Source organism: Plecotus auritus (genome assembly GCF_963455305.1).
Source record: "Plecotus auritus genome assembly, chromosome: 5".
Classification (NCBI taxonomy): Eukaryota; Metazoa; Chordata; class Mammalia; order Chiroptera; family Vespertilionidae; genus Plecotus; species Plecotus auritus.
The window spans coordinates 59,599,330-59,620,113 of record NC_137776.1 but is presented as its reverse complement, the minus strand read 5'-3'; the positions used below and the strand labels follow the sequence as shown (position 1 = coordinate 59,620,113).

The 20,784-nt window shown below is 43.0% G+C and overlaps 1 protein-coding gene across 7 annotated transcripts in view; it reads left to right on the top strand.

The window, feature by feature from the left end:
- The window catches only part of TANC1 (tetratricopeptide repeat, ankyrin repeat and coiled-coil containing 1), a 244,458-nt gene that overhangs the window by 64,745 nt on the left and 158,929 nt on the right, over nt 1-20,784 (top strand). For all 7 annotated transcript variants that reach the window (XM_080669582.1, XM_080669579.1, XM_080669577.1 and 4 more), the window contains one exon: nt 11,675-11,754. In XM_080669582.1, the coding sequence (XP_080525708.1) occupies nt 11,694-11,754 (61 nt within the window). In that variant the 5' untranslated portion in view covers nt 11,675-11,693. The remainder of the gene's footprint in view (nt 1-11,674; nt 11,755-20,784) is intronic.

Sequence of the window (20,784 nt, the reverse complement as noted above, 5' to 3'; positions counted from 1 at the left end):
GGTAAATTCTCTTTTTAAAGATAGATTTGAGGCATGGGATGCTGTTCAGGGATAGTGTATGTGTGTCCAAAGATGATTTTTTCCCTTTTCCCTCTACATGGAGGTTTTGTCTGTGATCACCTCACCAGGCCGCTGGGAGCTAGTCTGTTTCATTTTTATCCAAAAAAAAAAACAAAAACAAAAAAAACAAACAAAGGCATGGGATAGGGATTGCATGGTTAGGCTCTGGAGCCAGAATGCCTAGATGGGCACCCGGGCTCTGCCCCTGTGAGCTGTGCTGTGTGACACTGGGCATGTCACTAGCCCCTCTGTGACTTTGTAGAATGGAGATATTTATAGTACTGTACCTTCTGCAGAGGCGTGTGAGGATTAAATGACTATCCTATATAATAAGAGAGGAATATGCTAATTATCTGTTATGCCTTGAGGCCTAACGACCAACCGCCTAATGACCAGATCATGGATCTGCAGGAAGGTGGGGTAGCAAAATACAAGTGGGCGGCGAAAAGCTACAGGAGGGGGCAGGGCAGCAAGCTTTGAGGGGGGAAGGGGATGGGGGGATCTACAGGAGGGCAGCAGAGAGCTACTGGCGCACGGATTCATGTGCAGGGCTACTAGTATCCTATATAATAAAGAGGTAATATGCAAATTGACCCTCACACCCTCGCACAAGATGGCCACCCCCATGTGGTCAAAGATGGCTGCCACAAGATGGCCGGCAGGGGAGGGTAGTTGTGGGTGATCAGGCCTGCAGGGGAGGGCAGTTAGGGGGACCAGGCCTGCAGGGGAGGGCAGTTGGGAGTGATCGGGCTGGCAGGGGAGGGCAGTTGGGGGCAATTGGGCCAGCAGAGGAGCATTTAGGCATTGATCAAGCTGTCAGGGGAGTGGTTAGGGGTGATCAGGCTGGCAGGCAGGCGAGTGGTTGGGAGCCACCCGTCCCGGATTGCGAGAGGGATTTCCGACTGCCTGTGGGATCGGGCCTAAACTGACAGTTGGACATCCCCCAAGGAGTCTCAGATTGGAGAGGGTGCAGGCTGGGCTGAGGGACACCCCCCACCCCCAGTGAATGAATTTCATGCACCGGGCCTCTAGTATACATATAATGCTTAGAGTAGGGCCTGGAATATAGTTAGTAAGTAGTAAGTTAAGTGATGGTGGCCACACATTAGAATCACCTGGGGAGTTAAGAAACAAAACAAAAAGCCCGAATCGGTATGGAGAACTCCCATCCTAATGAAATCAGGGCCTGGGGAGGATGTAACCTGTTCAGAGCATTGTGGGGAATCACTGACAGCAGTGGAGGAGGGGTTTGATGTCTTGTATTCGGGCTTTAAGTGAAAGATCCGTCTGTCAGCTACATAAGGAGGAGATCTGTCGGTAATGAATAGCTGCCTTTCACCGGGCATCTTTGAAGTGGTCTGACCTTTTTCACTTTGAGGCCAGATGCAGTGCAATTCAAAAAATTTAATTTCTTTAGATTTATAATACCAGACTTCATTCAGCTGACATTGATTGACCAAGTGCCTTTTAGCACTTTTTGAAAAATGGACTTTCTGACATGTCTTCAAGGTCTCTTCTCCTTTCAGTCAAAAGGTCTCTTGCTGGGCCATAGATTCTTCCAGGGGCTCTTTTTCAACTGTGGTGATGGTTTACCTGCTCCTGTAATTACAGTGGTTTTATGAGCAAGAAATAAAGTTTCTTCCTTAAAATATAACACCTACGGGGAAGAGATCTGAAATTGTCCAGTCAAGCAGCAAAGGGAGCAGTGTTCCCATTAGAAGCGTCTGTGGAAGGCAAAGCTGCTTGCCCAAAGCCTTTTTTTTTTTTTTTTTTTTTTAGTAAAGCCTCCTCCTACCTCCATTCGGGGAGTTATAATTGTTACACAGCAAGAAAGTGGTCAGTGTGAGTTAGAAATCAGAGCTCTATTGTATGATACAAGCGGAAAATTCAACAGGAAGGAGAAGGGAAAAGAGAAGAGCATATCATCAAGTGTGGTGGTTATGGAGCTCAGAGCCATAATGAAGGTTGGGACTTGGGTCTCCAGTTGTTGTAAACTTTATGCTGAGGAGCACCCTGTGACCCTAGTCATGCCCTCCACAGAGCTAAGTGGGAGAGGATGGAACCACATTCAAAGACTGGTTCATCTTCAAACCTTAGGTGGCTCTCCATGAACTTTTGGCCTTATGGCCCCAGAGCCCAGAGTTGATGTTGGCTTTCTCTCAGCTTTCCTTGGCTGGATCCATAACAACTACACTATCACCCCCATGCAAAAGCCACCTTGTCTTTGAGGCTAGTATTCTGTGCTCTCCTGGTCATCTCTCTGTTTCCTCTTCCCCAGGTTCATCAAGGACTATCAAGCCAGCCTGAGGTTCAAGTTCCAGCTCCTCCTTGATTCATTGTGTGACCTTGAGAGAGTTGTCAATCTCTCTAAACTTTTCTTATTTATGAAAAGAAAAGAGTATTTTATAGATGATATTTTGAGGATAAAATGAGATTATATATGTATGTAAAACTCTTCATCTTACCTGATATGTAAACAAACACTAGTTAAGAGGATAGTGGTTGATATCCCAAATTCTGCCTCCTGCATTAGCATCTGAATGATCCTTCCCCAATCAACACTAATAAAAGAATAAGATGCAAATTGACCATGCCTTCATGATGCCCACCAGCCAATCAGGAGTGAGTATGCAAATTAACCCAACAAAGATGGTGGGTTAATTTGCATATGCAGGCACCAAGTGGCCAGGGGCGGGGTGGGATGCTTGCGTCGTCACCGTGGTGACAACGCAGGCGTTCCGCACCACCCCAGCCGCTCCAGGCCTCTGGGCAGCGTGGGAATATGGAAGGGCAGCTCTGGCCGGCGCGAAGGCGGTGCTGGCAGCCAGGGGAAGGAAGGCCCGTTCTTGCACGAATCTTCATGCATTGGGCCTCTACTCAAGAATAAAGTTTCTTGACTTCTTTGCTTCCAACAACCCTCACTTGAGGACATTCTACTTTACCAAACCATGGTATTAGCTATCATGTGGACTTCGTCATTTTCCGGAATTGTTCCACATCCAAAATTCTAAAGTTCATTAAAAAGGACCAGACTTTTTCATCCACTTACCCTGACTATGTTTGCTCTTCTATGTCTTTAGGATACCATCTCTGTTCTCTTTGTCATACCTCTGAAAGGCCTTGCTCTCTTCCTGTTCAGCTTTGATTCCTTGTGCTGTTCATCATGTATAAGCCACATAATTTTGACCATAAACTTGAAAATTAGTACTTGGTACCAGAAGGATTCTTAAACTATTAGTCCAACCCATTGTAGGAGAGAATTGCCATTGGTTTTGATTTCCTCTTCATAACAACCCTGCTACTCATTCATTTAAAGTTTGTTTAGTGTTTGTTGTGCTTTGCTAGGTGCCATAGGGATTTATAGAGTTCAACATTTTTCTCTGTGATTCTAATTGGTAACCATGTATCAGTACGAAGTGGGATGTGTTATTAAAGACACCTTTTGACTACCGTGGTCTGTGAAGGCTTTATGGAGAAGGCAGTATTAGAGGTTGGTTTGCCAAATTCCTTCACAATATACAAAAAATACTGTTGTAGCCAGAAGAAAGTATATTCTTCATATTTTTCTCCAAAAGTGAAATTTCCTTTTTGCAAGGTAGTATTTCAAAATGAGGACTTCTCTAAACAAACTTGGGTATAGTCATTTTCCAGCAAATTGAAAGACCAGCTTAGGGGAGTCACATATTTCTTTTAATCCTCATCTGAGGATATGTTTAATTGACTTTTAGAGAGAGAGGAAGGGAGAGAGAAAGAGTGAGAAACATCGATGTGAGAGAACATCAGTTATCTCCCATACGTGCCTCGACTGGGGGATTGAACCTGAAACCTAGGTATGTGCCCTGACTGGGAATCAAACCCTCAACCTTTTGGTGTACAAGGTGATGCTCCAACCAACTGAACCACCTGGCCAGGGCACGAGTCAGATATTTTAAAACACTTTTCCTAAAAGAATTTGTGTATCTTCCTACAGAATATCTTAAATATAGGTTGAAAGTGGTTTTAATCTAATAGGAAGTTTCCACTTAATTTTGTACATCAGAACTTAAACATTTGAGTTCAGACTTCCTGCCCCAAATAGTGTTAAATTTACATCACTTGTGACTGTCAATTGACTATGCTTTTAATAACTCACATTCACCTCTAAAGTCATTTTGCCTAAGGCAAACCTAACTGTAAAGAAAAGAACAGAATGAGAGGTACAATCTGTAAAATGGGTTAGAATAAAGATCAAATGGTTGGGCCTATGTATCTTAGGGAATAAATTATAGCCTAATGATACCATATTTCCCAACTATGCAAGTTAAGCAAAACCAAAGTCTGATTCTTTGTTTATTATCATGATTGCTTTCTGGTTGCTTGATCTTAAAAGCTCCTCTCCCACAGCTTTTCTGGACAAAGCAGCTGAATCTAGAGAAATTCAGTGACCAGTTCCCAGCCACAGTGCTAAGACCAGGCCTATTGGACTAGTTCAGTTGATTCCTAGGCTTTTTCCAACAAAGGGGAAAAAATGTGAGTGAGACCTCCTGGAATTTCAAGTATTCATCAAGAGTTGGTTTTTCCCAGCCTCATGGGATCTCTTAAAAGAATGTTGAGATATGGCTCTTGCTTTCAGGAAGCTTCTAGAATGCAGTTTCCCGTGAATTTCCACCCACCAGCCAGTGCCCCCTTTGACAGCCTCCCTCCCCCACTTCCCAATGTGATTTCTATTCTGCTTTGTTTTCTATTATTTGCTCTTTTCTGTATTATTTATCTTGTAGGTTGCTTTAACCCCCACTGCCACCACCCATTTCTTTTCTTTTGATAAACACTAAAGGTTGCTAATGCAAAGAGAAGTTCTGAAGGTAGATACAGAAGACAAGACTATTTAGATGTCTCATACTTTACTTACTATGTTGAGGAAAAAAATGTCGAGTCCCTAAAATTGAGATGTTTTTGATGCCTCTTCCTTCTCTGAAATAAAAATATATATATATATATTTCTTTAAAACTATGTACATCTTGTCCTAGCCAGTTTGGCTCAGTGGATAGAGTTGTCAGCCTGTGGACCGAAGGGTCCTGGGTTTGATCCCGGTCAAGGGCACGTACCTGGTCGGTAGGCTCAATCCCCTGTCCTGGTAGAGCTGACTTCAGGAGATAACCAATTGATGTGTCTCTCTCACATAGATGTTTTTCTCTCTCTGTTTCTCCTCCTCCCTTTCCACTCTCTCTGAAAAAGAAGAAAAATATTTGGATGATGATTAACAACAACAAAAATTATGTACATCTTAGTTCCCAATGTTTTCACTTGTAAATATTGCTACTCTGGCTTTGATTTATTTAGACAAAACAAGAGAGACCCTTCAGAGACAGCTGTGCTCTGAGGTCAGATGGATAGTTGGGTGGGAGAAGCTCTTTCAACTGGAGTGTGCACAAAGGAAGTGTTTATTCAGGATAATTGGGTAAGAAGATTTTACTCATTTTTAAAAAATATATTTTATTGATTTTTTACAGAGAGGAAGGGAGAGGGATAGAGAGTCAGAAACATCGATGAGAGAAAAACATCAATCAGCTGCCTCCTGCACACCCCCGACTGGGGATGTGCCCACAACCAAGGTACATGCCCTTGACCGAAATCAAACCTGGGACCTTTCAGTCCACAGGCCGACGCTGTATCCAATGAGCCAAACCGGTTTTGGCAGATTTTACTCTTACTGTGAGATTTTAAGGTTGATTCAGGTGTGGACATGAAGGGATTTTACAAAAGGCAGCATGTTCCTCCTTCATATCCCATTGCCTGATGTCACATGGATTTAACTGAGATTTCTTGCATTCCTTGTGAATGAGAATATATAGGAATGTTCTTCGTAACTTATAAACTCCGATAAGTGTTGCTTAATTGCTTGATTTGGAAGAAATCTCTCATCTGTGTTCATTGCAGCCTCGTTAAATCTGTCAACAAATATTGAGAACAGAGTGGGTGCAAAGCCTGTGTTCTGGCTTCCGTTTGTATCTACTAACCAATAAACATAGTCCCTACCCTCAGCTCAGAGATTCAACTTGGAATTGTATAAACAGGCAGGATGGCAGTCCAGAAGAGGAAAATTTTTAATGCTTTTGCTAGTCTGTGATTTTAGACAAGTTGGTCATGGCTACAATAACTGCCATTATGATTACTTATGGAATAGAGTTTGGCTTGTATTGAATTCATCCCACTGTTTTATTGAGACTAGTTTTTATTATATTTTATATACCATGGGAATCACTGTGTAGAATGCTAACACATAGATAGGCACATGGGAACCTTGTGCCTATCCTCGAAGACTTTATGCATTCAGGAAGAAATCCAAGAAGGGAAAGTAAGCTTGATAGTTGATTTAGCTTATGGGGCTTTTAAAAGGAAGACTCTGTGGCATTTGGAAAAGTTAGATGTTGCATGATAATAGAGAAATAAGGAAGTGTGGGTCACTTCAGATCATTGGTCTTCAAAGGGTAATGGCATGTCCTCACATTTTATTTTATTATTTATTAAATGAATATTTAATAAATAATAAAATTCTCTCCCATTGGTTCATTTCAGTTGTTGGGACCTAGAGGCTGGTCGTTCCTCTCTTTCTCAAAAGTGTATAACTTACAGAAATGACAGCTGAAGTTCTCTGTTTTTTTCAGATATTTTACATATTCACATCCAATCATATATTTGTATTACTTGCTATCCTAGAAACTAAGGTTTTATGGGGAGAAATGGAGGGATTCTATTTGGCCAGCATTTATTTGAGGTGAGCCTGTGTATTTTGGTTCATACTATAGTTAAAGTGAAAAAGGACACTATTTTTTTTTTTTAACGTATTTTACTGATCTTATACAGAGAGGAAGGGAGAGGGATAGAGAGTCAGAAACATCGATGAGAGAGAAACATCGATCAGCTGCCTCCTGCACGCCCCCTACTGGGGATGTGCCCACAACCAAGGCACACGCCCCTGACCGGAATCGAACCCGGGACCTTTCAGTCCGCAGGCCGACGCTCTATCCACTGAGCCAAACCGGTTAGGGCAGGACACTATTTTTTATGTTTTATCCTATAATGCTTATCTGTAAGTGCTTCCCGACCTCAGGTATTATTCCCAAGCAGCAACTCAATAGCTTCTGGCCACTCCTTTTCAGTGTGTTGGGCTTGTCATTTAATCAGTTGGGTCTGAATGACTGTGTCTGGAAGGCTGGTTTGCATCATTTCTATTTGGTTGACTTCTGTGGCAGGACATTGTTCTCCCTTTTTAGGGGAAAATGATAGTAGTTGACGTTGCTGTGGAAGGGATGTGTGTGATGATGCAGAAGGTGTCATTCAGGGAGAGCCTGCCAGCTGCCTTCATGATTGCTTCATGGTGGCATTTCCATTCGGGAATCTACCACTGCCTTCCTTTCGGAATTCATACTGGGATCAGAAACTCAATATTCTCCAATAGATGGTAGTTTGCAAAGTGACTTGCTTTAACAGAACTCATGAGAGCTTTTGTTTAAAGTTAGGACATCCATTTATTTATTCCCAGAATGTCTGTCATCAGGCCAGGCGGTTGTGTGGGGTTGACTGGACCAGCACACTCCCCACTGTTGTTAGGCTGACAAAGGAGCCAAATTATGAGGCACTTCTCAGTGAGAACAGTATCAGGACAAGGGAAAGTAGCTATGTGATGCCAGTGTTTCATAGCACTGGGCTCTGCAAGCCTGATGGTCCCCTTCTAGAATCGGATGTGGGGTGTGTGTTTATAAGTACACTAGAGGCCCGGTGCACGAAATTCGTGCACGGGGGCGGGGTGTCCCTCAGCCCAGTCCGCACCCTCTCCAATCTGGGATTGGGCCTAAATGGGCAGTCGGACATCCCTCTCACAGTTCAGGACTGCTGGCTCCCAACTGCTCGCCTGCCTGCCTTCCTGATTGCCCCTAACCGCCTGCCAGCCTGATCACCCTCTAACCACTCCCCTGCCAGCCTGATTGATGTCTAACTGCTCCCCTGCCAGCCTGCTTGCCCCTAACTGCCCTCCCCAATTGATCCCCCCAATTGGGTCCCCCCCAATTGCCCTTCCCTGCAGGCTTGATCGCCCCCAACTGCCCTCCCTTGCAGGCCTGGTCCCTCCCAGCTGCCCTCTCCTGCTGGCCTGATCACTCACAACTGCCCTCCCCTGCTGGCCTGATTCCTCCCAGCTGCCCTCCCCTGCTGGCCATCTTGTGGTGGCCATCTTGTGTCCACATGGGAGCAGCCATCTTTGACCACATGGGGACAGCCATCTTGTGTGTTGGAGTGATGGTCAATCTGCATATTACTCTTTTATTACATAGGATAGAGGCCTGGTGCATGGGTGGGGGCCAGCTGGTTTGCCCTGAAGGGTGTCCGGGATCAGGGTGGGGTTTCCCTTGGGGCATGGGGCGGCCTGGGCAAGGGGCCTGTGGTGGTTTGCAGGCCGGCCATGCCCCCTGGCGACCCAAGCGGAGGCCCTGGTATCTGGGATTTATTTATCTTCTACAATTGAAACTTTGTAGCCTGGAGCGGAGCCAAGCCTTCTGCTTGTTCCGTGGCAGCAGCCATTTCTGTTGGGATTTATATATCTCTTATAATTGAAACTTTGTAGCCTTAAGCGGAGGCCTGGGCCGGCCAGGGTGTGCGGAAAGCTTGGCTTCCTCCATTGCCGGGGAAACCCAAGCCTCCCTTCTGCTCTCTCTGTGGCTGTAGCCATCTTGGTTGGGTTAATTTGCATACTCGCTCCTGATTGGCTGGTGGGCATGGCTTGTGGGTGTTGTGGAGTGATGGTTAATCTGCATATTACTCTTTTATTAGATAGGATAGTGTGTGTTTGTGTCACATGGGCTTCTGCGGACTCTATACTGCCAATGTCGGCCCCTCCAGCCCATTAGTATAGTTGCTCTCTCTGACCCCACACCCCCTTCAGATGGGCACAGTCTTTAGGTAGGTACGTTGATGAAATCAAGTTTCAGTTATGTCATTGGGACTCCTGGTGACTTTGCATAGCTCCACTATGATCTGTGTCAATTTTAGAATTTCACTCACTGGGAATAGTCTTATTTTTTCCCTTCCAGGTGTGTGTATGTAGGGGTTGCTTACTTTTGTACTCAAGTATAATTAATTGGTGTCTCCAGGTCATAGTTTGAATAGCTTTTGAATATACATTTAAGTTCTTTCCCTTGACTTGCTATATATGGAGGAAAGCAGGAGCTGGGGAAAAAAATTGCAGCAAATATTTGATAGCCTCGTTCACTTTACTCAAGACCACTGATGTGGAAGATGTGACTATGCTAAAAGCAGCTGAGCTCCCCCACAATGGGCATACACGGTGTCTGGGATGAGCAGCCCAAGTCAGTGTCTACCAGTCTTTGTCCTGTGGTGCCTATTTCCAAGTGGCACGACGGATGGGCTGCGGATTGGTGCCAACTGGGTGATTAATCAGGATTATTCAGGAACAGTTCAAAAGGGGCCTTGGACGAGCTCTCCAAGATTTTTCTTTGTTTTATTTGTAAAGTGTACAGTCTTTGCTAAATGACAAACTCTGAATGTTGATTGACTTATGTGCAGAAAAAAATGTCTGTGCTCACTAGGCATCTCTTTATTTGATTTTGCCTACTACTCTTTTATAGCACATGCTGTATTGTTTCTTTTAAGTGTGACAGTCAGGAGAAATCTGTCTCTCCACAGTGTCCCTGTGGAACACACTGAGTCCTCTTCCAGATTCAGTGTTGGCCCTTTAGGTGGAATCTTTTTTCCCCTGGGTTCATTCAAAGTAGCATTAAAACAAAACAAAACATATTTTTATTGATTTCAGAGAAGAAGAAGGGAGAGGGAGAGAGAGATAGAGGGAGAGAGAGATAGAAACATCAGTGATGAGAGAGAATCATTAATTGGGTGCCTCCTGCACACCCCTACTAGGGGTTGAGCCCACAACCTGAGCATGTGCCCTGGCCAGGAATTGAACTGTGACCTTCCTGGCTCATAGGTCAAAGCTCAACCACTGAGCCATGCCTGGCTGGGTTCAAAGTAGCATTTTTAAAAAGAATTGGGCTCTAAGCCATGCCCCCTTTATGTGTAAAGACTTGTTGGGAAAATGATTTAACTCCAATACATTTTAGTATCGCTTTCTCAAATTCTGCTGAAGACATTATCTCCCTAGTATTTCTGAGGTTTGTTTGCTTGTTGAATTTTTTGTTTGTTTGATTGCTGTTGCCCAAAGCCTTCATTGCTCGGAGAAGAGAGTGGAGTCCACAGGAAGGACGGAGGACCCTCACTCTCTGGGAGTCTGCAGTTTGGATTCTGGCCCTGTGCTCATTAGCTGCCTGACCCCTGGGCAAGTCAGCCTCCGAGGTTCTGTGTCTTCATCAGGAAAACAAAGGCCTTGGAAAAATAAATACAGGCCTGAACCCAAATGATAAGGAAGGCCACCCTGCACACTTACTGTGGTGGGATTCTGTGAATGGCAGGCAGCACACTCTCCAAGGCTCAGCAGTCCCCTCAGCACCTGTGCTTGACTCTGGGGCTGAGAGGTCACGAGGGGTGTTCCACCGAGGCCACTTGAACCATTCAGCAAACGAGGCAGGTTTGGGAACTCTGCTCTACCTAAGTTGGAGTTTCTCCCTTCCTTCCCTGCTCTCTCCTCTTTCTTCCTTTTTCTTTCAGCAGCAGCCTGCTTGCCTTCGACCTTCTTCCCTTTAGTGCATTAGTTATGATGTGCTGGGTAACACAACCCACTCAGGTTTGTCACTGTTTGGAGTTGTCCAGCCATCTCATCTCATCTCAGTAGTGGAGGGAAGAGAGCTAAAGGAGACGGCCCAAAGGTTGAAATAATGGTCCTTTTGTCTGACTCTTTGCTGTCGGAAGGTTTCATGTTTCATCTTAGGCCTGGGCCATTGTGCTGTTTTTTTTTTGCATGGTCAGTACAACCCTGTTTAAAACTACAGCTGTTTTATTGAAGGGATTCAGCCCTAATGCCACTGGCCCGTGCTGCTTTCCTTCCCACCCCCCAAAAGACTCATAACTGTTTGTAGTAAAAGCCCATGCTAGTGTGTGCTGTTTGATCACATCCCCTGACATCAGTTTTAAAATGTGTTCCCACTGTGTTTATTTTGCAATTGCTTATAAGGTATGTTTCATTCTGATAGCCTTCCCAAATGTTTCCTTGTGGTTATATGATCAGTAGCATCTGTAAAACATGCCTTGGACCATGTAGCTTCCTTCTTAATCGTTATCTTTTTGGTTCTCAGTTTTAATGTTTTCTTTTGATGAACTAGGGTTGGGAGCACCCACATTCCTATGGCAGACACCAGACAGTGATGTCCCCAGATCTACCCTCATAACCTTAATTAGATGTGGAATGCTGAGAATGCACTGTTGTGTTTGTTTGTTTTTACTTTTATAGTAAGACAGTGAACTTCATTAAGAGTGATGAAACACTCCTTGCGCTTTAGCATTTAGTGCCTCATCTTTAGTTATAGAAAATTAATGTAAAACTCAAGGTACCTTTATCTTATCCTAAATGATCTGTTTATTTGAACTCAAGTTACCGCTAATGTCAATATGCAGGTTATATTCTAACTTACAGCCGTTAATTCCTCTTCCCACCCCTCCTTTTCCCTTTAGAAACAAAGGAGTGTCGAAAATGTTAAAGGCTGTGCTGAAGAAGAGCCGAGAGGGAGGAAAGGGAAGCAAGAAGGAACCAGGTATGTGTACAGGAAGGAGCTGGGGTGAGCAAGCCTGGTGGTGTGGCAGCAGGACCCCAGTACAGGCTGGGCCCATGTCCCTGCCTTGGGCACGGATCAGAGAAGTGATATATGTTAGAACAGACAGCATATTGGAGCTGTAAGAAACTAAATACATGTCTAGCTTTTTTTTATGGGAAGTGACTTTGAAATTGAGTTTGGGTTATGAACCGAATCCTTCCCTAGAAGACTTGTTCCTAATTTTAAAAGGTCATTCAGATCCAGAGTTCCAGTTCGAGACATTGTGGGACAGCAGATGTGTCCAGGAATTTAGTTTCTAGGAAGTTTTTACCCTTTTCCCACATGTGATTGCATTTTCTGTTTGACCAACTGCTGGCTGACTAGTCCTCCTCTTTTGAGTATCAGATGATCCCTTTAACAGGTGTAGCCCACTCAGTGCCAATTTTATTTTGATGAGAGCTACTTAATTTGGCTTGGATTTCATTTATGTGTGTAGAGTCTGGTACATTTGTGGTCATTGTGACTCCATTCTAGTCTATGTGGAGAACTGTTTTAAGGTCATTTTAGCGACCACTCAGTGTTACACCCTCTTTCTCTTGCTAGAAAAACTACACAATAAATAGTCATTGCGCGTCATAGCCACTAGTCGTTCTGGTCATTCCATCGTAACTGGTCGCCTATAGGATTTTATATATAAAAGTGCAATAAAATTGCACTTTTATATTTATTGTGCAATAAAATTCTGTTAGCATGGATTAATTTCCCTGAAATGGTGTCATTTCACTCTAAATTCATGTTAACCCAGTGGTGGAAAAATGCTGGTTTTCCAAGTTACTGAGTGATTAGCATTTCAGTTCTAATTTCTCTTAAAATACAAAAAAAATTCACTTATTTCCAAAACATCACTGAATTATAGTTAATTCCTTTGTTCAAAAGATCTTGTAATACCATATGATAATGTTAATATCTGTTGTTTCTGTACTTACTGATAAAGTGGACGTTAAAACTTTTTTGATTCTGGAACCTAGACACGTTCTCTATTAGTTATCCCTTAAACCAAGCTTGCAAAATGGCACACTTAACCTTGAAAGTGGGGTCTTTGTGATAAAGTTGCTGTTAAGATCCCATGAGAAGCTTCTCATCAATGCCTGAGTAAGCAGATATAAAGAAGAAACCAGTTTTTAATGATAGAAACAGGAGACCATAGTTAGCTCTTAACCTTAGAAAATCAAACCGTGGCTTTGAATAATTAATTAGAATTGTTACTATGGAGAATTTTCAGTTCACATAATTTCTATCCAGAGGGACATTCATCCCCTGTTGGGTCATGGCCAAAACATCCTTCTCTTTATTTCTCTGAAAGCAATTAAAAAATAATTAAATTTTTTTTTTTTTTTTTTTAGTTTTGGCTCTTCTGACACTCATCCTAGGACCTTTATTGTTTGATTCTTTGTAATTTTCAGCATAAAGTTAGATCCTAAGCTATCTGTCTAGAGCTGCCAACCAGCAGCCAGGGTCTCCAAGCCAGAACTACCCCCTTAGTAACAGTCTTTCACAGCAGTCCCAACTCATCTATATATATAAAAGCCTAATATGCAAATTGTCCCCTCGGGAGTTCGATCGAGAGACTGAGAGTTCAATCTCTCGCTGTGACATGCACTGACCACCAGGGGGCGGCGTGGAACTAAGGAAGGCCCCAGCCGGCAGCCAGAAGGAAGGCCCAGGCTGGCAGCCGGAAGACCCCGATCAGCCCTGATCGCTGGCCAGGCCTAGGTACTCTACCCATGCACGAATTTTGTGCACTGGGCCTCTAGTGTGAAATAACAGTATATGAATGATTTTGACAACCTGCCTTTCAGATGGACCAGACAGTGAACATAGTTTACATTTGAAACTTTTTTACTTGTAGACCATGTGATTTTGGGTTTAATTTCCCTGAGCAACTACTATTGTGTTTTTGTTTTCTGAATAAATTTTTAATAATAAGCCCCACACTATGGCTTTTCAGTAATGCAAACCAACTTGAAAAAAGCAATGAGAACTTTTCTCATAAAACATCTATATGGTATGTGCCTTTTTCCTCTTAACTAGAACCTGGTTATATTAGTTGGGGAACAAAGCAGATGGAATTTTAAATCTTGAAGATATGTCACAGATGATTGGGGAAAATACTTGGAATTTGACCATTTATATGCTCAGCTCTGTGCCAACTCTCATTATATATGTAAATCAGACCTAAGTTTCTCTGTAAATTGAAGCTGGCTAATCTACTGAGACGGCTCTGAAACTTGGGTAATAATATCTCCTGAATATGGAAAAATTTTGCTCTACTGTTTCCAATTAAAACCAGTCTTTGTTGTAAACACAAAGGAAAATTCATTTTTATATACTTGAACTTGCAATCATAGAAATTTAGGAAATATTTGTCTAAAATACTGAGCTCTGCTTTTCCTATCCTTTGTAGATTGTTTTTACAGACAATCTTGAACTACACTTTTATGTTGAACCTATTTTAGGAATTTGGAAAATGATCACTGAGTTTAATTTATTATTCTTCAAATGAAAATAAGTATTACTACAAAGTATTGAAAAGTTGTTATATCCTCAGCTCCTATCCCTAAAAGAAGCTATCTCATGTATCTACTTTAAACTACTGGTAAACGTTAGCAGGGAGTGAAATTCAAATTATCTATATATATAAAAGCCTATAGGCGACCAGTTATGATGGAATGACCAGAACGACTAGTGGCTATGACGCGCAATGACTACCATGGGCAGCCGATCACTGATAGGGCCTGCTGGCCAACCTCCCAGTCCCTTCTCCTGGCCGGCAGGCCCCGATCGCCCAATTGGGACTGGGCCCCCGGGCTGGAACGGGGAACCAGGGGTGGGTGGCAGTGGACGCAGCCCCTTTCCCAGGGGGGCTGAGGGCTGGCTCCCTCCTTGGGGCTGGTGGCCAATCTCCTGGGTCCCTCCTGCTGGTCCCTCCCCTGGCTGCCAGGCCCCGATTGGCCTGCCGCCCACTCGCCATGGTGGCGGTTGGCCCCTCCCCCCTGCCGACAGGCCCCAATTGCCCGATAGGGGCCTGCCGGCCAACCTCCCAGTCCCTCCCTCTGGCTGGCAGGTTCCGATCGGGGCCGGGGCCGGGCTGTGATGGGGTACCAGGGGTGGGTGGCAGTGTCAAGGTGGCGAGGGAAGGAGGAGGCGGGGAGGCAGGGAGGTGGGGAACCACGCGGTGGCAGTGCGTGGATGGTGAGGGAAGGAGGAGGCAGGGAACCTGATCGGTGGTCAGGCCTAGGGACCCCACCTGTGCACAAATTTTGTGCACCGGGCCTCTAGTATGTATATAAAGTTTTTTGAAATATTATGTGCAGTGAGATATTAAACTACTGAAAGCCATTGCATGAACTCTAAAAATAGCAAAAGTCTTTTTTATGATTATGCTTTTTTTACTGAGGAAGTGTCTATAGCTGAGCAAAAATTGTTTTCTGGAGGTTATCGAATCAAATCAGAGAATGCAATATTAAAAACTTCAATATGTGTTTTGGGAAAGTAAATTTACCTTGTCTCCACCACTCCCAACAGGGCAAATGAGCACTGTCTTTCTCTTGACCTTGAGTTAGGCCCAAGGGAACAAAAATTGATATTAAACCATAATGTGGTGAGTGCCAGACGAGGGCATCTATTTTTGTTTTTCATTTTTTTGCTCTATGCTCTTATATTAGGACTTCGATGTCAAAAAATAAGGTCTTACTCTTTTTTTTTTTTAAAGCTCTCCAGAGTAGTCTGCAACCTTCTATCATGCCTCTTTATTTTAAGTGACTTTTATTATCAGAACACTTCCATGTTACGATTATTAAAGTTATTTAAATTTGAAAATGAAATAATTACTGCACTCTAAGAATGGGCATATTCTGACATCAAATCCGGACCTAGTAAGAGTTTAGATTGAATATAAGAGTAACATAAGACATTAATGTATTTTCTGTACAGCAGCACTGTTTAGAAAATGAATAGGAAAAATAGTCCCATTTGATAATTGAAACAAAAATTTAAATACCAGCCCAAGAAGAAATGTACAAGTCTTATATTGAAGAAAATACTAAAACATTACTGAAGGACTTAAAGGAAGACATGGAGAGAAATATCATATTCCTGAATGGACAGATTTGTTTTTTTTTTTAAAACACTAGATCTTACAAAATTATCTGTACACTAGAGGCCTGTGCACAAATTCGTGGGGTCCCTTGGCCTGGCTTGCGGGGTCGGGCCAAAATTGGCTCTCTGACATCCCCCGAGGGGTCCCGGATTGCGAGAGGGTGCAGGCCAGGCCGAGGGACCCCACCGGTGCACGATCAGGGCCGGGGAGGGATGTGGGAGGTTGGCCAGCCGGGGAGGGACCATGAGAGGGCTCCAGGGCATGTCCGGCCTGTCTTGCTCAGTCCTGATGATTCGGACCCCAGCAGCAAACTAACCTACCGGTTGGAGCGTCTGCCCCCTGGTGGTCAGTGCACGTCATAGCAACTGGTCGACCGGTTGACTGTCTGCCCCCAATGGTCAGTGCACGTCATAGTGAGTGGTTGAGTGACCTTAGCATATCGTTAGCATATTACGCTTTGATTGGTTGAATGGATGACCAGATGACCGGACACTTAGCATATTAGGCTTTTATTATATAGGATTCCATTTAATCCCCAATGAGATCCCATTTTTCAAGGCTTTATTTTCTTAGAGCAGTTGTAGGCTCATAGCAACATTGAGAAGGAAGCTACAGAGATTTTCTGTATACTCCCTGACTGCACTCATGCATAGCCTCGCCCATTGTCATTGTCCCCCATCAGAATGGCACATTTGTTACAACTGATGAACCTGCATGGACACATCATTATCGCCCCAGACCGAGGTTTACATTAAAGTTCACTCTTGCTGTGGTACATTCTGTTGGTTTGGACAAATGTATAATGACATCTACCAACTATTATAGCAAGATACATATTTTCACTGCTTCCAAAATCCTATCATTTTTCTTAACACAGCATAACCATTGGGTTAAAAAATTTACCTGAAAGAGAAAATGCTCAAGAATAGCCAAGGGGAAATGAATGTGTGGGGCAAATGCATCTAAATGGCTGATCCTGGGTCCTGTGCCTGGGCTCTAGCTGCAAGAGAGGCTGGACAAGTGTGTATTTGGACTTCTTAGCTCCTATAGGGCAAGGTGGACTTTACCTCCCCGCAAGACTTGCATTGTAGAGGATTCTTCCCTTATACACATTGGACAGATCCCCTGTACTTCAAAAAGGAACCAAGCGTAGAGATACAGTGTCGCTTATTCTAATAGCTGCTGCTTCCAAGTAGTAAGTACATGGTACTTAGCTGGTGTTTTGGGCCTTTTTCCTTACTGGTCTCTAAGAAATGAAATGTAATTTTGCCCAGCCAGTGTGGCTCAGTGGTTGAGCATCGACCTATGAACCAGGAGGTCACGGTTCCATTCCCTGTTAGGGCACATGCCAGGGGTTGTGGGCTCAATCCCCAGTAGGGTCATGCAGGAGGCAGCTGATCAATGTTTCTCTCTCATCATTGATGTTTCTACCTCTCTTTCTCTCCCTTCCTCTCTGAAATCAATGAAAATATATTTTTAAAAATGTAATTTTTCTCTAACATCTGTGCAAGGTTGATAGTGGTTTTGTTTTTGTTTTAACCCTGGAGATAGTGAAAGTATTTTGAAAGCCTTTGACAGGCAAGGCCTCTTGCCCTCCTAGAGAGGGTTGGTCCCTCCCCCTCTGTGCAGCCCTTCTCCTGCCCTCTGCCAGGCTTGAGTCCATAGTCCTTTGCCCTATCCAATGCTCCCAGTTACTCCATGTTGGTGTGGAAGTAGCTTCAAGTTGAGGCAGAAGAGCAAAGTTCAGTGAAATTTTAACTGTGGTCCTGCCTTAATTAAAATACAGACTGATTAAGGAGAGGTTGCTTAATATACCAAAATAATTGTTTATTAGTCTTTTCCTTTCCTTTTAATTATCTGTGTGTGTGTTTTTCAGCAGGGGGGCTTAGTTTGAAGCAATTTATTTTTTTAAATAAAATTGACCTTCACCTTTTTGTTGTTAAAACCCAGCTGGTTGGCTAAATACACTTGTAATGGTGTCAATTAAGGCACTGGATAGTCTCTAAGCTGAGTATGTACTGAATTAATCTGTTAGTTTTGCATCTAATCCTTCACTTTGAATTTGTAGTAAAAGGAAGCTGTTTGCCTCTAAAGTTTAAAAGCCATTGATGTGATTGTTGAATGTGGTATTTTAAGCCATTCCAGGCTGCAGTCTGGTTTTCGGTGGTACCTTCTAAAAATGCCTTGACACAAACGATGCTTTGTTTTATCTGGAAAATATGAAGCTGCTTTTGATTATTCTGTGAGGCATTGCCCATTTTCTGTGGTTGTGGTCTATTATTTAGGAATTTAGTGCAGGGGCTGTCTTGCTGAGCTCTGGATATTTGGTTAACTGACCCCAAAAATGTTTCCCAAGCAACAGAACAAGCAGAAGTAATTCAATGAAAAGCCATTGTATTTCTCTTTACCAGGGCATTTGAACACATTCTGTAAAATATTAGGATATGCTTTGAACATAGGATGGGACCTGGCTGGATTTTACGAGGAGCAGTAATACTGCTCCCTTTGGTTTGATTGTTCCCTCCATCAGTTTTCTCTTTGTTATCCCTCATACATGCCACAAAGACTAGGTAAAGCACAACTTTTAGAATTAGAAGGTACAGATTCTAATCCCAGCTTGATAACTTCCCAGTTTATTTGAACGTAGACAAATATCTTAATTTGGCCAAGCTATTTTACAGGGATGCTGTTGGGTTAAATAAGAGAACATCTTTGTAACATTGTCTCCATTGACATCTGGCTTCCTCTAGATATTCAGTACAGCTTGGCTTTCTTGAGGAAACACCATGGCTCCTTAAAGAACAAACATAACCCTCCTAAAACTTCTTGTTCCTTCTCTGTTGAAGAGAAAGCAGGAGTTATTGCAGGCAAAAGAGTGATGTTCTAGAAGCTTATTTCCATGACTTCCCACTTCAAAATACTGATTCTGCCATTAACTTTGGATACTAAAGGCTCTTCTGCTATTGGTACCCTTTCCCTCATAACAAAAGTGGGAAATCTCTGAACTGTTGTTGTATGGAGGTTTATACTTTGAAAACCATTCATTTTACCTTTTAGCCTATGTCAGGTACTTACTTGTATTTTATCCTTTTCCTTTGTGAAGTTAAACGAAAAGGCCTGTTTTTCCCTTGCTCAAGGGATTTCAGGAGCCAGAGAGCAGCTTTAACAATAGATTTCAAAGTACAGTTTATAAGGTTTCTGGGGTGTTTCATCTCAACACATTTTTAGTTAATGAAGGTCTTTATATGTGGAAGCACCTGTCCCCGTTCTCTTTGTAGCTTCCCCACAGACTTGAGGGAAATCTGAAGGATGAAAGAGAGAAGGGAGGGAGCCAGTACTTCCTGGGCATTTATCGGGTGTCAGACACCTACACATAATGGCCCAAACTGCTCCTTCCTGCGCTGTTTCCTATGAGAGACATAATTAGAGAAAGCTCTGGGTGGAGAAGAAGGTGAAATCAAGGCTCACTCTGGATCTTCCACCTTTTATGGCCAAGAAGACCTCGAGCAAGTCACAGCCTATCCAAATCATCATAGAGGATGTGGCAAAACTCTGAAAACAACCCTTACTTACTTGGATACGGTTTTGTATGTATATTTGTAAATGCAATAGGAAATGCAACTTAACAGGGAAATATAAATGAACAATTCAGAGTTCATTTTTCAGTCAAATCTAATGTTCACAAATAATTTTTTTTTCCATTAAAGCTGCTTTTCTGTAAAAAAAGCAACAAAAAACAATGGTCGTATTTTGTATAGACCTAGTTTTCAAAGAGCTTTGTCATGGGTAGCTTATTAATGCCCATAAAAAAACTCGCAATTTGAATTTTCATGTGACCTATTTTTATTTCCTTGAAGGAGAATTCCATGGTTTTATTTCTATTTTACAGAAATGTAAAAAACTTGATTTCGTAGGATCCACTGGCAAGTATAGTTTCTGAGAGGGGAGGTCATCTACCCAAGATTTTTACCTAGATTGACTTCTTTTCTCCATGGAGGATGATCTGCATTTATTATTCCTCTGAAGGGTCATTGATGAGGGCATTAGCCTTGCACTTGTCCAGTAGGATGGCCATTGTGGGTAACGAGTTGGGTAGCCCTAGCCATGGGGTAGAGCATTAAACTGAGAGACTCTTTTGCACATCTGAAACCATGGAGTTAAAAAGTGAGATCTGTGTCTCTCTGCTCTCCTTACCCCCATTCTCTCCCCTTTGGTGGCAGGCCAGTTATGACACATCTGCCATCAAAGCTACCAACATAGACTCAGATTCTTGTCCTATGTTCTGGGACCACAGCACTATCTTAGGGGGCGGGGGGGAAACAGGACCCGAGTAGCTGGTTTTTAATTCTTGACTCCCTTATAGTTTGTGTCAGAGAGTTGACGATTTTTAAGAAAGTTTGGGGACATCAAACTGCTCGATTTGGTACATGATGAGACTCTGTGTGCCCTGAGACCGTCCCAAAGCACAGATGATGGAGTGAGTATGTTTCTGATACAGGACGTGCATGTAGTGGTTTGGGCACTTGTCTGGAGTTTTTGTAGACCATGGACTGGCTTGTAGCAGAGGCTGAGAGCCCGAATGCAAACGACAGGTTAAGGATGGGAGAGAGCCACCTGAACACTGCCAACATGCTGAGGGTTACGTTTTTACTTCAGGTCTCAAAATTTAAAGTTTATATGTTTTTTAATGCTTTATGTTTTTGTAAGGGTTGGTTTGTTCCCACCCAACTGTAAGCAAATTTTCTAAGTAACTTCAGAGTTAACGTTGAAAATGTTTTTTTCAAGTACCAGATCTTAAAAATATTTTGATTTTTGTTTTAGTTCATGCTGCCATAAAAAACACCATAGAGTGAGTGCCTTACACACAGATT